Genomic DNA, 16,843 nt, shown 5'->3' with positions numbered 1-16,843 from the left:
GATAGGAAAAGCCACAAAACAGCAATCCTGCAATACCACTGCAACTCCTGAGACAGCTTGTGCTGACTGTGCCCCTTGCTGAGCCCTGCTAGCAAGCAGTTTAAGAGACTTTAGGATGAGGAAACATATTCAGGGGTAGCCAGCTTGGTCAGCAAAATATAACAAAATCCAAAGTCTACAATATCTGAGACCAAATGACATCCTGTGACTGTAACATCATCCCTGTTTTTTCCCTGTATGATTTTAAATATCTTTCCTGATGAAGGCCCCCTACGAAAATTATCTGGGTTGAATCCATGTTATTTTCTTGGTGTTCACACTCACTCCAAATGCACTTGGTGCATTTTTGGAGGGAGGGGGGGTGGCCTACCAAAAAACCCACTTAACCCAGGATATTTGATACCATTTTTTCCTGAAAGATCCACATTGATCCACATCTTTGGCAGTGTGAATACACTTCCAAATTGATTTGGATCACTCTGTATCATTCAAGGGAACGGAGACAGTTCCATTTTATCCCAAAACGATGGCATGTGTGAATAACACAAGAGTTAAAATCATCAGAGATTTATGAACCCAAAACCTAATGGATACAAAGATATGCATCGGCATGGCAGTCTACATCTCCTTGGGACAAAAAACTGAGTGTGAATGCCCTCAAAGAACTTGGTAAAACTTTGAAGGCATGCATGATGCATTTTGTGCTTTTTAGTTGGCTCAAAAAAGGTATTGCTGTTTTGTGGATTTTGGATTTTGTTCTATTTTGCCATATGGCTAACACAGCTATCCCTGAATATATTTCCTAGATTTCAAATTTAGGTGCAACAGGGGAATCATAAACAAGAGGGAACCAAGGGACTGGGACTTAACTCTTTGAGGTTCCTATCTCCAGCAAAGGTAAAACTCTTACATTTGGACTACAACTAGCACATTTTAACTATACAGCACCTGAAGTTTTTTTTCCAGATGTTACAGAGACTTCTTGAGAAATTCAATGTTTTCTGCCTAGGAAAGGGGCTTGTAGCCTCACACAGGACAGAGGTAGCTTGAATCTCAAAGAAAGATACTTTGCTGCTGCTACTGGAACTGAAATGTTAATACCCAGCTTTTAATAGCCTTTGTCCCCAGTCTTCACATGGCTAAGAAGAGAAGTAAACTCTGCTGCATTGAGATCACTTCAGACTGTCAAATGACAATAGAAGTAGCATCTGAGATAAAATGTAGGCCTATGAGTTTAAAGAGATTAGTGGACAGCTAAAAAAAGTGACTTACAGCTGCCAAATTCAATTTGAATTTGGGATATATTTTATCGCATGGATTTTTGCCACTGATGCTGCTGGGTGGGTGCATCCCAGGTAATGTCCGGCTAGTATCCGAGTTCAGCTGGCCTCTTTTCAAGGCTTTGCAAATACTGGGATGCACCCACTTGAATTTGGCAGTGGTAAATTACCTTTTTTTACCTGGTGCTAATCCTCTAACTTGCCACTTGTTTCTCCTGTATGGTTTTAAACTTCTTTGCCTGATAAAGAACCAGTATAGCTTCAAAAGCTTGCATGTTGTGTTTTGTGCTTTTAGTTGGTCCAAAGGTAACACTGCTTTATGGATTTTGGATTTTTGTTGTATTTTGAGATGAGGACAAGGGAGGCACAGCTAGACTAGTGAAGAGTCTATTGCAGCTACTACTTCAACAACAGCAGAAACCAAGAGAACACAGACAAATTATTCTCAAGAGGCTACTCTTGTCCAGAGGAGCCTCCCCTCACTCTGAGCCCATGGAAAATGCAGCTAAGCACTGAGACTAAAGGATAGACCCTGGGATTTGGGGACCCTATTTACCTCCATATTTAACTTATATTTTAATCTATAAAATATAGGTGAAATATGGCCAAATATAGTGAAAGACACGAGACAGAAATAGATTTTGCAAAGGCTACTGTTTAATGTTGCAGAATCAGTGGAACATATTATGTTATCAGCTATGAGAAGTCATGTAATTTTCCTAAAGCATAGCAGTTTCATAAAAGATAAATGGTTTTCAGTCAAAGTTGTCTAAGATAGGGTTAGCAGAGTCTGAGATATGCATCATTTTGACATGTATATTCTGATACTCTTTTAGTCTGTAGGATTAGGCTATGGATACTGAAGAAATATAAGGCTGGTTCATACACTCTGACAAGAGCTATGTTATAAATATTCATTATCTTCCTTTTTGCCCTTGTGTTGCCCTTGGAGCTTGCTTCCATAAAGGAACAGGTGTATAGCTTACTCTAATAAAAGATGTGAGAATGTGGTTCATGTCATAAATATATTTCCAGGAACTTTGTTTTAAGATTATTGTTGCATAACATGAGGTTAGCCTCTTGTGATTTTAGTAAAGATCTGTATTTATGTATCACTAGAAGCACAGGGCCATTTAAAGACTATCTCAGGGATGAAGAACATGTGGCCTTCAAGGAACTGTTTGACTGTAATTTTGTATTATAGCACTAGATAATATGGTCAGTAGAGGTGGATTATGGAAGGTGGAGTCTATCACAGAGGACAAAAAAGAAGCACAAAAAAACCACTGGTAGACTGCACAAAAAGGATCTGCGAATTCCACTTCCTGGAAGATGAACTGAAATACCTTAACTGGGCTCTACAGGCTAATGGTTGCTTCAGCTCAGACGTCAGAATAGCTGTCAGACCCAGAAAAACACACAGGAATGAAGAAAAACAACTACCCAAAGGGAAGATATTTTTAATCATACATCAAAGGAATCACAAACAGAATAGGGAAACTGATGAGGAAAGACAACCTCCAATGATCTACAGACTGACCAAGAACATCCAGCAAATGCTGCACTCAGCAAAGAACAGGAGAAACCCTCTCACAGCCATAGGAGTTGACCGCATACTGTGCAGCTGAGTACAAGTCTACATGGGGACCACCAAATGCAGTGTTCAAATGCAAATCAAGGAACACGAGAGACACTGCAAACTGGGCCAGCCAGAAAAATCAGCAGTAGCAGAACATGTTGTAAGCCATCCTGGGCAAAAAATGCTATTTGAAAACACTAAAATTCTGGACCATGCCATCAATTATCAGGTCAGGATGCACAAGGAAGCCATTGAAATCCACAAATACCTAGACAACTTTAACAGGAAAAAAGAAACTTTGAAAGTAACATAGGTGCATTACAGACGAGCCCATGAAGCGCCGTCATCGCGCCGTCATTATGCACGAGGGGCGGTGCTTCCTGACGCGCCTTGCCCCTTGCGTGTAATGACTATGTCAAAATGGCAGCGGCTGTTCCACATGGCCGCCACCATTTTGACGTAGCGGATGCTCTGCGTCCGCACGTCGCACCCCGGAAGTGATGCCACGAGTGCGTGACTAGCGCCTTGCGACGTCTCTTCCGGGGCTCAGGAAGGAGCGCAATTTTGGCACTCCTTCTCTGCAGCGTCTGGGAACCGCACCGTTTGGCTGCTGCGGTTCCCGGACGCTGCAACTGGCAGCAGCGGCAGACCGCCGCTTCTCGGCGGTCTGTAACAGGCCATAATTTGGCTACCAGTCCTGAAAAAACACCAAGATCAAGACACAGCACATCATCCAGAGTCAGGGGTTTTTCCAGCAGACAATGGATCACTAATTTTTCCAGAACATGGCCACGTAGCCCGAAAAACACACACAAAAAATCTGCAAAATTACATGTTGCGCAGTCCCTCAGCCTACTTCTGTATTCCAAATAAATATACATGTGGACCTCTGTATTCACAGATTCCTTATCCACAGATTCAAACATCCGCAGCGTAAAAACATTTTAAAATTTATACATTCCAAAAAGCAAACTTTTATTTTGCTATTTTATATATGGGATATTCTATTCTTTGGGACAAGTCTATTTTTCAGAACAGAGAATATTCTTTGTTCTCTCTATTGTGAGGGTTAGAAATTCAGTTCGACCTCAACTTACAGAAAATCAAGCATTTCTGATAAAATGAATGTCCTCTAGCAATAAGTAAATCATAGTTATGGAGAGCATTTTCTCAGCTCATGCAGGGTCATCAGCTGAAAGAGAAGACCTTTCTAGATATCTCCCCAAAAAGATATGTATGTGGTGGTGCTAGCATGATACAGATCTAAATTTAATATTATAATAACATGTTAAGAGAACTTTGCAGAAGATAGGCAATAATGGCTTAGTAAATTGGAAGTGCTCCTAGTCCATAACAAGCTGATAGCTACGTCCTATTAAAAATCAATGGAACAGGTTAGCATAGCTAACTGAATTTCCATAATGGGACAAGTAAAACTCAAAATTTGACCTGATCATAGTGTTTGAGTTTAGGAACCGTCCTAGAGTAAATGAAAAGGACTTCAGAGAATAGAATTGGTTAGAGATCTGTCATCAGTACTCAGAGTTAAGACAACTCTCTTAAAACTGTATGAGAGAAAAAGCATTGTTTATGTACTTTATTGGTAATACATTAAAGGAAGGTTCACTGAATTTTATTTGGCTATGTATGATAGTGATGATAGTTTATTGAGAACACATGGCATCTACAAGGGGAAATGCTTCATAGACTAACAAGGTAATACAAAGTATCTGGTTATAATATAGTCATATAATTAAAATGGCAATAAAGATCAGTCTTATACAATTAACCTATAAAATATGCTATGGATTTTAAACAATATGAATATTATTTTTAACAATATGAATATATATCTCCTTGCAGAATCTATGGTTGCCAGGTGAAAAATAGAAAGGGCTCCTGTACCTTTATTAATTGGGCAGAAGGAAAAATTTCAGCAAATGTTACTTGTCACTGCATTGATCTGAAAGGTCTGATCAACTTAGAGCTTGCTAAATTTAGGCTTGTGATGGTCACACGCTAGGCACTTTGTTCTGACCTCAGAACAAGTGACCGACAGTGCAGAAACAGAGGGCTCCAGAACTTCCCAGAAGATCCAGAGTAATAGACAAGTTTTAAAAATTGTTTTAACCCTTTTATTTCCCAGTTCTGGTGTGGGATGTGCCAGACATCATCCAGATTGTCTACACTTGGGTTTTGGGCCATATGTCATTGAACAGGATGATGCCAGAACAGAAGGAGGGGGGACAAGCATTTTGGCCTATGCAGACAAGACCTAAATTGCAGTAGAAGAGCTGCAGTACTACAGATCTTTGTCTAAAGGAAGTAAACATTAAGGCCATACTAAACCACTGGATTCCCCTCCCCCAGCAGTCTAAACGAAAGAACATTTTTCCATCTAGGTGATAGCTTGGCTTGTATTTTGGTTATTTCCAATGTAATTTCTGGAGTCAGTAACTAGATTCTCTTGTACAATTGGGTAATTATGCTTCTCTCTTCTAAGCAGTACAGATAATCAATTTTAATTAGGAAATCATTTATAGTCGGCAGAGTCATGCCTCTTTAAGAAAAAATATTGACCTTGGAAAGTTGATTTCAGATGCAATATTTAGTTACAACAATGATGTTCAGCTTTTTCAACCCAATTTTCCACTTGGGTTGACTTAAGCAGAGTAGTTTAGCCAAGGTCATGCAGAATTAGTTACTCTGCTAAGAGCTGACCTCAGGATCACGTTGGCTCCCATTCTTTCATTATAATTACTTGACTGAATGACCTATTATATCCCATTGCATACTTACTGATTTTTCTTATCTTCTGTATTACTGATCTACATTGGTGAAATACACTACAGTTTTATACCAAACAGGAAAGATCAATTTGCCTTTGAGACTCACTTCAAGTTTTGACATTCATATATTCTATATATATATATATGTATTAAAACTAAATTCACAGTGACTACCAGATATATTAAGGCCATGAATGGATTGCTTAATGTATTATGCAATATATAAATTTGACTCATATATGCCATATTCTCTTCTGCTATTTACAGACAGTGCAGCCATTCTTTTAACATTAAAGATTTAATTCGGTCAAAATAGGGTTATTGTTGTATTACTTTAGGCTAGAATGCCACACCCACTCGAACAGGAATGATGTATATAGAACTCAGTGGAGCTTATTTTATTTGTCTATTTTATTCATTTATTCAATTTATACCCTGCTTTTCTCCCACCAAAGGGCCCCATGTGTCTAAGCAACAAGTTTGTGTAGTCATCTCATATTCACAATTTCTGCTATTCTAAAAACATTGAATTTTCTGCATCAAAGCACAAGAAAGTTAGCATTACATTCATGGATGGTATGACTGTTTACCTGCTTCTTTAGTCTGTATTGGTATCTGTGAGAGTAAAACATGTGAAACATCATGTGTGAATAGATACTCCACGGCCTGCATTTATTTCCAACACTTATTTTAGCTGTTAACATTACAACTCAGTTTTTGCCCTTTGTTTAGCGCCTTCAAATTGTTCAAGGCAACCGTTGTGTGTTATTTCAGTGTATAAAAGTAATCTTGTTGGGGAAGTCCATGCCCTACACTCAGCATTATGCAAGTAGGCTTCACTTGCATAATGAGAATTTCTATTTCACTCTGCCACATCACTTCCCAAAAATATGTTCTGAACAACCCCCCCAAGTCTCCATAGCAGATATTGGGGTTACTAGGGTATGTATATGCTGCATGAAGAACAGACAATGTGTTGTGCCAGCCATACCGCTCTCAGGCAGACAGTACTGGCAGCAGCCCAGTTTGACTCTCTATTGTACACATGGGTTGGGAAAGATTGAGGCTGATTCAGAATGAGTTGTCTAAATCCACTTCATATTTCAGGGCAACAAGTGTAAAAACTGGAATTTCCAGCTGTTGTTCAACAGGCAAGAGCCAGACCCCTAGGCAGTTATATTTTAAAGTGGATTAATTATTTGATGATTTGTAGATAAATAAACTCTCTGTTTCTTAACAGAGATAGTCAGAACTGTGATGTCTGATAGTGCCTGGATCAGAGGACATTCTGGGGAGAAAGAAGTGATTCCCTATAATTTCATTTATCTATCTTTAGGCAGCAGAACTCATTAAAGTTACTTGTTTGAACTATAGCTCCCAGCACCTTCTCAACGTATCATTTGGTACCAGTGATGGGAAAGGTTCTTGCTGCTCTTGAGATTTTGATCTCGCCATCTCAGCATGAAGAGACTGCACTGCCAGCATCCATCAACCCCACTGACAGATTTTGGCTCTAATGTAAGACCAAAATGCTAAAGTGCCTTCCCCTACCTCCTACCTTTACACAAACAACAAATGCATTTGTGCAAAACTCCTGATCACTAAAAGCAAGTCCAGGAACAATAGGCTATTTTCTATGAAGTTCATGTTGTGGATTTATTATAGGTTGGCCCCAGGTCTCAGTATATGCAAAATCCATCTATCACAAAATTTAGTGTAAAGTACTGCATCATTTACTAAATGCTTAACAAGCAAACCAACCAACCAATCACTAAACCACTATCTGAGCAAATAGTCCTGAGAAGAAAAAATTCCTTTCCTTTTCTTCTTTTTTTGTGTTTGGCAAAACAGACTAGGTCAAATCTAATGAAGGTTTACATTAGTACTTTCTCCAATTGTATCCAAGTGGAGATCTTCCACTATTGCCAGTAAAAGGTGGAATTCATCTAAAATTTCTTCATGCTACAATTTATACTTTCTTTAAAAAGATATATAGATTTGAAAATTGGATTTCCTATCCCACCGCTAATGACAAGGAATCTGACAAGGTTCTCCATGATATCCTTGCAAAAACACCAGTAAACCTAGTAAAATGTGGGCTAGACAATGTGATTGTTAGGTGGATTTGTAATTAGTTGACCAAACAAACCCAAAGGGTACTCAGCAGTGGCAGTAACACTTATCCTGGGAAAAAGTGACTAGTGGGGTACCACAGGATTTTGTCCTGGGCCCAGTACTGTTCCACATCTTTATCAATGATAGATGATGAAACAGAGGGCATGCTTATCAAATTTGCAGATGACACCACACTAAGAGGGATTACTAATAACCCAGAGGACTGGATCAGAATTCAGAATGATCCTGATAGATTCGAAAGCTGTGCCAAAACTAACAAAATTAATTTTAAAAGGAAGAAATGAAGGATACTACAATTGGGCAGTAAAAATGAAGTGCACATATATAGGATGGGTGACATCTGGCTTGACAACAGTACATGCTAAAGGGATCTAGGAGTCTTAGCGGACCATAGTATGAACATGAATCAGCAATGTGATGTGACAACTAAGGGGGAGTACAGACCATCGAGAAATGGTGGTCTGCAGGCACCTGTTTTTACTCCGGAGGGATGGTGCAGTCCCCAAACTGCGTGCTGTCATTCCGGAGTAAAAAGAACCCAGAAAAAAGGGTTCTTTTTGTGCCGCCATTGCTACATTGCGAGTGCGGATGCTATGCAGACATAACAGACACACCGCGATGTGCGGACGCTATGCATCCATTATGTCAAAATGTACACGAGATGCTGCCATTATTCCACTGCCGGCACATACTATGGTTAGGGACCATGCAGTTGGTGTGCAGTCCCTAAAATCGCCGCCAGCACGATGCATTTGAATCATCTGTTCCGGGCCACAGAAAGCCAATATAATTCTAGGCTGCATCAATGGGAATATAATACCTAGATTGAAGGAAGTAATAGTATCACTCCATTCTGCTTTGGTCAGACCTCACCTGGAGTATTATGTCCAGTTCTGGGCACCATAATTCAAGAAAAATGTGGACAAGGTAGAATGTGTCCAAAATGATGCAAGGTCTGGAAATCATGCCCTATCAGGAGTGGCTTAGAAAACTGGGTATGTTTAACCTGGAGAAGAGAAGGTTAATAGGTGACATGACAGCCATATTTAAATATTTGATGGTATGTCATATTGAGAATGGAGAAAGCCTGTTTTCTTCTGCTCCAAAGACTAGGACACATAGCCATTGATTCAACCTACAGAAAAGAGATTCCACCTAAACATGAGGACAACCTTGCTGATGATAAGAGCTGTTTGACAGTGGAACGCATTCCCACAGAGAATGGTAGAGTCTCATTCTGTGGAGGTTTTTAAACAAAGGCTGGATGGCTATCTGTCAGGAGTGCTTTGATTGTGACTCCTGTGTGGTAGGGGATTGTACTGGATAAGCCTCATGGTTTCTTCTAACTTTATGATTCTGTTATTCCAAGATCTAATAAATATATACAATAACATGAAATTCAATAGAGACAATTTTAAATTCTACATTTAGACCAAAAAACCCAAATGTATAACAGATATAGCATGGTGGCTACATGGCTTGGTAGCACTACATGCAAAAAGGACCTTGGGATTATTGATGATCATAAATTGAATATGAGCCAGTCACAATATGCTGCAGCAAAGAAGGCAAATGCTACTTATAGGCAACATTAATAGAAGCATAGGTTCCAAGCTGAGGTAAGTAATAGCCCCACTGTATTTTGCACTGATTGGGTGTCATCTGGAATACTGTGCTCAGTTCGAGCTGCCTCATTGTAAGAAGGATATAGACAAGTTGGAGCAAGTTCAGCGAACGATAACAAGGATGAAAGGGGTACAAACAACAAAACATGAGGAAAAGTTGAACATGTTGAGCTTGGTGAAAAGAAAACTGAGAGGGTGCATGGCTGCAAACTTTAAATATCTCAAGGGCTGTCACCGATAGAATGGAGCAGGTATGTTCTCTGCTGCTCAGGAGTGTGGGACCAGGTCTAATGGTTTCAAATTAGAGGAGAATAGATTTAATTTGAAAGTCAGAAGGAACTCTTTAATAGTAAGCATGGTAGGGTCTCCCTCTCTGGATGTCTTTAAAAAAAAAAGGCTGGACAGCTACCTGCTGGGGATGCTCTGCCTGGAGATCCTGCATTGAGCAGAGGGTTGGACTCAGTTGGCCATGAAGCTCCTTCCAACTTTATGATTTCATGAACAAGATTCTGAAATCTTTTGACACACAAATCTCACAGTGGTGCATTCGACTTTACCATCCCCCTTTCTTTATACCTTTAAAATGTTTAACTTAATTTATTAAAATGCAAAATGCAAGATGAATCTTAGCACATACTTTCATAGTCCTGCAGATTCTCAATAGCAGACAGTAGCCTTGTTCTGTCTTCTGAATCTTTGATGTTCAGTTCGATTAAATGGCTCTCTTTTAGGTCTTTCAAATCTTCCAGTGTCTCATAGCCATTTAGCAAGAGGGTTGATGAATAATCCTAAGAAAACAAATCCAAATTTCTACTGTTACAATGACAGCTTTGCCTCTTACACTATTTTGTTAGAGAGAAAAGCTAATAAGCTCCTGGAGTTCTAAAACTACTAGATCAAAAATAATTCATATGATGCATTTATAGAGAAAGTTATGACAGCATGGTCCATTCTTAATAGGATATAACACATTCAGTCAATGCCTTGATTCTTGCTCAATGAAATTAGTGTGGCCTAAGTCCCTGAAATTTCACTTTACTTGGAAAAATTCAATTCATAAATAGTATATAAAGATACATGAAGGACGAAATACAACAAACCCACTGAAGTGAATGAAGTCAAAACTAGGTTCCACTGGTTTCACTGAATCTACCGTTGGATTTAGTCCAATGTATATTATAGAGAGCCAGTGCACCATAGTAGTTTGATTATTAGACTGCAACTCTGGAGACCAGAGTTTGATACACTGCTCAGCCATGAAACCTACCGGGGTGACTTTGGGCAAGTCACATGTTCTCAGCCTCAGGGGAAAGCAGTGGCAAACCTCCTTTGAACAAATCTTGCCATGATAAAAGGCTTACAGTCACTATAACTTGGAAACGACTTGAAGGCACCCAACACATGCTATATTAAAACTGAAATTGATGAATTAAATGATTGTACAGTATGTGTGTCTTCCCTTTATTACAAAAAAAGGCATGCTATGATAACCAGTACAACATCAGAGCAAAGTGAAAGCCTTTGAAGTCTTACTGACTAATCTAGCTTATCTTTCCCACTGACACCCAGTGGAAGTGAGGTTACAACCTTCTACATATTTACCTGGCAGTATTGCTTTTGTATGCACAGGAATGAAACTGTTTTGTTACAATGGCATAACTTTTGCAAGATTCTGTCCAAGAGTGATAGTTAGCTAGTGTGATGGAATGGATTCTGTCAGTGGTATGGATTTCCCTCCCACTGTTGTCTCACACTCCTCTCACACCAGTATGGGCGGTAGGGTTGGGGATCTTGCAGAAAAGACTGGGAGGATGCAGGTGGCAATGGAGGTGGAAGGGAAACTTCCAGTGCATGACAGAAGGTCCACTTGTGCCATGTAGACTAATAGCCCAAGTTTTAAAATTCAGAAAGGCACCTCTACCTTTATCTTTTCTTTATTTACTAATTTACATTTTCAGCAAGATGTTTCTGAAATTAGAATGGGGCAAATCTCAGACTCTAACACCCTCTTTTCTATTTTTACATTGATTTACAGTCCCCTTTGCTGTTTTCCTTAACCAAATCATAGTTGAATATTATGCAAAGAAATATTTATATCTGGTTTGTAGGGAAAATAATGTCAACAGGATAATTTACAACTCTGTCATTTCTAGCAGTACTACATTTGTACATACACAGCACAGACATTTGACTTTATTGTGTGGTGCATGCTTATAGGTTTACATGTCCCATATATATGAATTTATTTATTGCACCTATGTTACTTAACAGTTCAAGGTTAAGCACAATAGTTAACATTTGAAAATGACATTGTAATTGTTAAGCACTATATAAACATTACTTATATTGTTTTATATCAATGTTGTAATATTATTCTTTAATTTAACAGTAATGGTAAGTGTGAAAATTTTATATACCTTAGAAATTAAATTTTAATCAGTTACAAACTGTTCTTTTTAGTACACAAAGAAACTGGAATGAAGGATTTTATTGACTAAATAAAAAGTATAAAACTGCCAGATTCATGAAAAGGAATTCCTGCTTTAAACAATACTGTTCCCTGCCTCCTCTTTAAACAATATGTGGGATGTTGGTAGCAAATGTATAACATATTAATTCAAAGCAAGCCCTTATATAATTACTGTCACAAAAATGCCTCTGAGGAAGTAGACTTAAGTCTACAAAAGCTAATGCTGCCAACTTCTTTCTTTAGTAAGTCTCAAAGGTGCAACAAGATCTTTCTACATACTGATTCTGCACACTAACATGGCTATATCTTTGAATTCTGTAACAACAACAACAACAACAAAAACCAAACACATAAAAGTGAAAATCCTGCAGGTTTCTCAATTCCTCATATGCTTGTTTTCAAACAGAATGGAGAATGGTGTGACATGGTCCTTTTTGTCCAACAACTCTGTAATAGGAATAAGAGAGTGGAAGATGGAAAGCCATTTTTGAACCATCCTGAACTCAACCTTCAAAGAGGTTCTTTTTGCTAGTTCTTCTTTTAAAGTAAAGTAGAATTAAAAACAAGGTGTAGCCTTATTATTATTATTATTATTATTATTATTATTATTATTTTGCCCTGTGTGGTCAGCTGACCCACTAGTGAGAATAATGTATCAATGTCACTTAGGTGTCTGACAAGAGTCACAAGTATATATCTCAATCTTGTCCATGAAACTGGGATGATATTCACACAGCACTGCTCTGAGGTTACAAAGGCAGCACTAAGGTCATTTTTGCGACCTTCCAGAAGCCACTTTTTGAAAGGGGACAGTGGAGTGGAGGGAAATCATTTGTCCAAAAGGCCCAAGACAGTGATAGAGAAAGTGCAGCCCATGGGTTGCATGTGGCCCCAGGGCCTTTTGGGTGCCCTAGGGTCCCCCAGAGTTCTTTTTTTGGGGGGAGGGGACACTATTTGTAAACAAAAATGTTCTCCAAATGCACCTGAACATCGCCTTGGAGTATGGGGGGTGCAAAATGTCATTTTATACACCTAGGCCATTTTAAGCCTAAAAAAAGCCTTTTTGATAACATAAAGTGAGCCGGATGACAACTTCTGGATCATTTACTGCTAGGAAAAAGGCCTTTCTTCAGTCTAAAATGGGCCAAAATGTAAAAAAATGCTTACCATACCTCCCAGGGAGGCATTCTAAAGAGATGAGAGTGAAAGAGAAAGGAATAATTTTTGTGCCGGGTACAACCCCCAAAACCAGGACAGTTGCCTTTCCCTGTTCTATATAAATACTGTGTGACAAGGGTCACTCAGTATATAGATACCCCACTCACTTCCATGCCAGCATTCTCTGAAGATGCCCGCCACAGATGCTGGCGAAAGGTCAGAAATAAACTCTTCCAGAACACAGCCACATAGCCTGAAAAACCCACAAAAAACTATGGATGCTGGCCATGAAAGCCTTTGACTTCACGCAATAATATATACTAAACAAATAATTTTAATGATATAAATTATTTTAATTTAGTTTATAACAAGTTTTATGAATCTGGTAATAGGCAATAAATGAATCAACTAAAAAACAAACTCCAGTCGGCTCTCTGTTTGCACGGGGATCCATTCCAGACCCCTCCCCTGCAAAAACAGTTCTGCACAGATTCAAACACCATAGGCTTGAATGGGGTGCCCCCTCATGGGGTGGGCACCCCATTGAGGATAATGGAGATCAGCCCTCTGTGAATAATCAAGAACGCGGATCTCAAGTCTGCGAGAAAGGAGGTCGACTGTAAAATAAAATTTAAAAAACAAAACAAAAAAACAATTCTGGTGAACTGGAAAAGTGTTCCCAGTCCTCACAGGAGTTTAAGGACCTTATCACATTACCTTTTAACTCAGCAGCAGCCTAACAGGCTACATCTGGGATACAGCATAGTAGCGGAAATTATAGCATTGTAAATCGCCACTGAATCGGCAGGTGCCAGCATCCCATGTCCCAGCCATGCTCAGCCAACCTCTTTTTGAAAATAAAAACTCCCTGAGTTTTAAAAGAGGCTGGCTGAGCATGGCTGGGACATGGGATGTTGGTGCCCAGCAATTTGGCAGAGACTTACAATGCGATAATCCCTGCCTCCATGACACATCCCGGCTGCAGCCTGTTAGGCTGCTGCCAGGTTAAAAGGTAATGCAGTAAGTTCCTAGGTCAATCCCTGGCCTACTCTGCAGTTCCTAGATCATGACTACTTGATGACCCAGATCTGATCTATAAGAATAACTATAGCAGCTTAGTATTTGATATAATAGCTTTCCCCAAGCTTTTAAAGCTTGCATCACATACATTATTTCAGCAATCTTTACAAGGACTTCATATAAGCTAGTATTATTTCCCCATATTACAGACAAAAAAAATGGCAGACTATCATAAAGGATTTTTTTAAAGGACTGTGAAGATAATGCTTTTATCTGTTCATTCATTTTAGTCAATTTATATCCCACCTCTCCTTCCAAGAAACCAAGGGTGACTAATAACATAAATATGTATAAAGCACTTTGAAGGCTTTGGAATGGGATCTGTATAAACAAAGTGGTTGCTTTGTTATGCTATCAGATATGGGCTTTACACAGAATAATCCTCAAATTTCCCATTGTTAGAGACGCGGCTGAATTCACTACCAGAAACTAATGTAAATGCCAGAAATAGTGCAGTTTTCCTGAACTGCACATTGTGCTATTGTTTATGACCTGGTCTACATGAATAACTAACTTGTACATGCCGATGCCTGATCAGATAACCTGTGCTGACATGAAGAGGCTGTATGAAAAAGTGAACAGAGGATTTATCTTGTCCCACCCCTAGTTTTTGTCTAGTATTTACCTCCTATTTGCTACTTAACTGACTCTGTGTACATAACCAAACTGCGTGATGGTCAGAGGGACAGCTAGTCAGATAAATCATGGTGCAATTTGAATGCAGAAATCAAATAAACTATCAAATTCAGCTAAAAATATCATGCTTTCATGTGGTCCCCTGCAAAGGAAATAAACAATAAAAGGACAAGTCTACATGTAGGTGATACAATACATATATATATATTCTTTGCTTTTGTGTGCCTTCAAGCTGTTTCCAACTTATAGAGAGTGAAAGGTGAATCTATTATGGGTTTTTCTTGACAAGATTTGTTCAGAGTGGTTTTGCCATTGCTTCTTCTGCAGGTGAGAGAGTGCGATTTGCCCAATGTCACTCGGGGTGGGGGAGTTCCCATGGCTGAATGGAGGTTCGACCCCCTGGTGTCCCAAAATCCTAGTCTAATAATCAAACCACTACACCAAGCTAATTCTTTTATAGTGACTAGAACTCAGTATCCAGTTTTAAAAAAGTGTTATACAAAATATATACGTTTTACATAAAAATACGAAAACATATATTCTGTGTACAAAAATGTATAAAATTTATATTAAACATTTCATATAAAAATACCAACTGTGTCAGTGCAAAATGGCCCAAATTTCAGATAAGAGTGCTTAAATATTAATTTTATAGAAGAACAATAAAAATATGCTAAATAGGCATAACCAAAGAATACTCAGTTTTCAACTAACCTGGAGATTAAGTCGCTCCAGGAATTCTTGCAGAGAATTAGGCTTGGCCCTTTTACTCCTCTTATGTGGCTTTCTCTTTCTGGGTGTAGAATTCTCCTCTTCAATAAGATCCACATAAATGAACTTGAAGTTTCCCACTTTGTTGTTCAGCAGTCCCGTCCACATGCCCATTGGAGTTTTACAGATGATGTCAATTATGTCTCCTTTCTAGAAGGAGGAGGAGGAAGAAGAAGGGGAAGAGAAAAGGAGTGTAGATTATTTGTGTGTAACAAGGCCACATTGCCACAGGTTATTCCAAAATAGATCTATGTTGCATCAAAGGGAAATAAAAGTCTCCACATGCATGTAGGAACATCTGCTCAGCTTATTATAACACATAAACTTGTTAAAATTAAAAAGCTGGACAGACATAACCCACTTGATATAGCAATTCAATCTTCCTCAACCTAGTATCTTCCAGATGTGCTTGATTACAACACCCATAATCCCCATCCAGGTGGGATTATGGGAGTTGTAGTCCATTACATCTGGAAGGCACCAGATTGAGGAGAGCTGAGTTTCTTACTGGAGCATAGCTGCTTCCTACTACAGTCCAGTAAAACTTGAAAGAGACTAATGACATCAGGATATCTGACATGGTTATTATATTTCAGTGTCATCTACCTCCCAGGATACATACATATTCAGACAGAAAATATAATTTAGGAGTTTATCGCATAAACCTAAAATCGGGTCAAGCCTCCTGGATTGCAGCCGGGGCATGGGATTCAGGCAGGGATTATTACATGCTAAATCACTGTCTAATCGCTAGCTGCCATCAACCCGGGTCCCAGCCATGCTCCGCCAGAACTTTTTAGAAGCCAGAAAGCTTCTGACTTCTAAAAAGTGCTGGCAGAGTGTGGCTGGGACCTGGCTTGGACCCGGGTTGATGGTGGGCAGGGATTAGGCAGTGACTTGAGCATGCAATAATCCCTGCCTCTGCTCCGTGTCCTGGCTGCAGCCCAAGAGGCTTGAGATGGTTTTAAAGTTCATGTGATAAGCATGCTCAATAGGTTTATAAGGTATTGGTGAAGATCAGAGCTACTGCTGACACATAGGAAATGAATTATTTACTACAGTAATTCAAACAAGGTGCAGAAAAACAAAGGCTTTCAAAACAAGACTTTGATATCAAGTCAAGCTCTGTTTGAGCATTATTAAATGGTGTTTTACTAGACATGTGAGGAGTTAGAAAATACTAGCTCTACCTCTTCCATTACTTTCTACACACTGAGCATAGCAATTTCAAAAGGAGTGCCTCTGCTATTTACAGAAGTCATCCACATGATTTAAAAGCCTGGTTTTCTATAGTTCTACACTGCAAGTTGAGCCTTCAT

At 39.1% G+C, this 16,843-nt stretch overlaps 1 protein-coding gene across 4 annotated transcripts in view; it reads right to left on the bottom strand.

Annotated features, from left to right (window-relative positions):
* Positions 1 to 16,843, bottom strand: part of SAMSN1 (SAM domain, SH3 domain and nuclear localization signals 1) — a 120,449-nt gene that overhangs the window by 8,609 nt on the left and 94,997 nt on the right. For 3 of the 4 annotated variants that reach the window (XM_089508133.1, XM_089508134.1, XM_089508136.1), the window contains 2 exons: positions 15,468 to 15,674; positions 10,047 to 10,197 (listed from right to left, as the gene is read on the bottom strand). In XM_089508133.1, coding sequence (XP_089364259.1) covers positions 10,047 to 10,197; positions 15,468 to 15,674 — 358 coding nt within the window. Of the gene's footprint in view, positions 1 to 6,238; positions 6,264 to 10,046; positions 10,198 to 15,467; positions 15,675 to 16,843 lie in introns of all 4 variants that reach the window. The other variant, XM_089508135.1, reaches the window with a different exon arrangement.

This window comes from Sceloporus occidentalis, unplaced genomic scaffold (assembly GCF_023333645.1).
Source record: "Sceloporus occidentalis isolate IW3139 unplaced genomic scaffold, rSceOcc1.0.p SCAF_2, whole genome shotgun sequence".
Taxonomy (NCBI): Eukaryota; Metazoa; Chordata; class Lepidosauria; order Squamata; family Phrynosomatidae; genus Sceloporus; species Sceloporus occidentalis.
The sequence above is the reverse complement of the archived record's forward strand: the minus strand, read 5'-3'. Positions and strand labels throughout refer to the sequence as shown.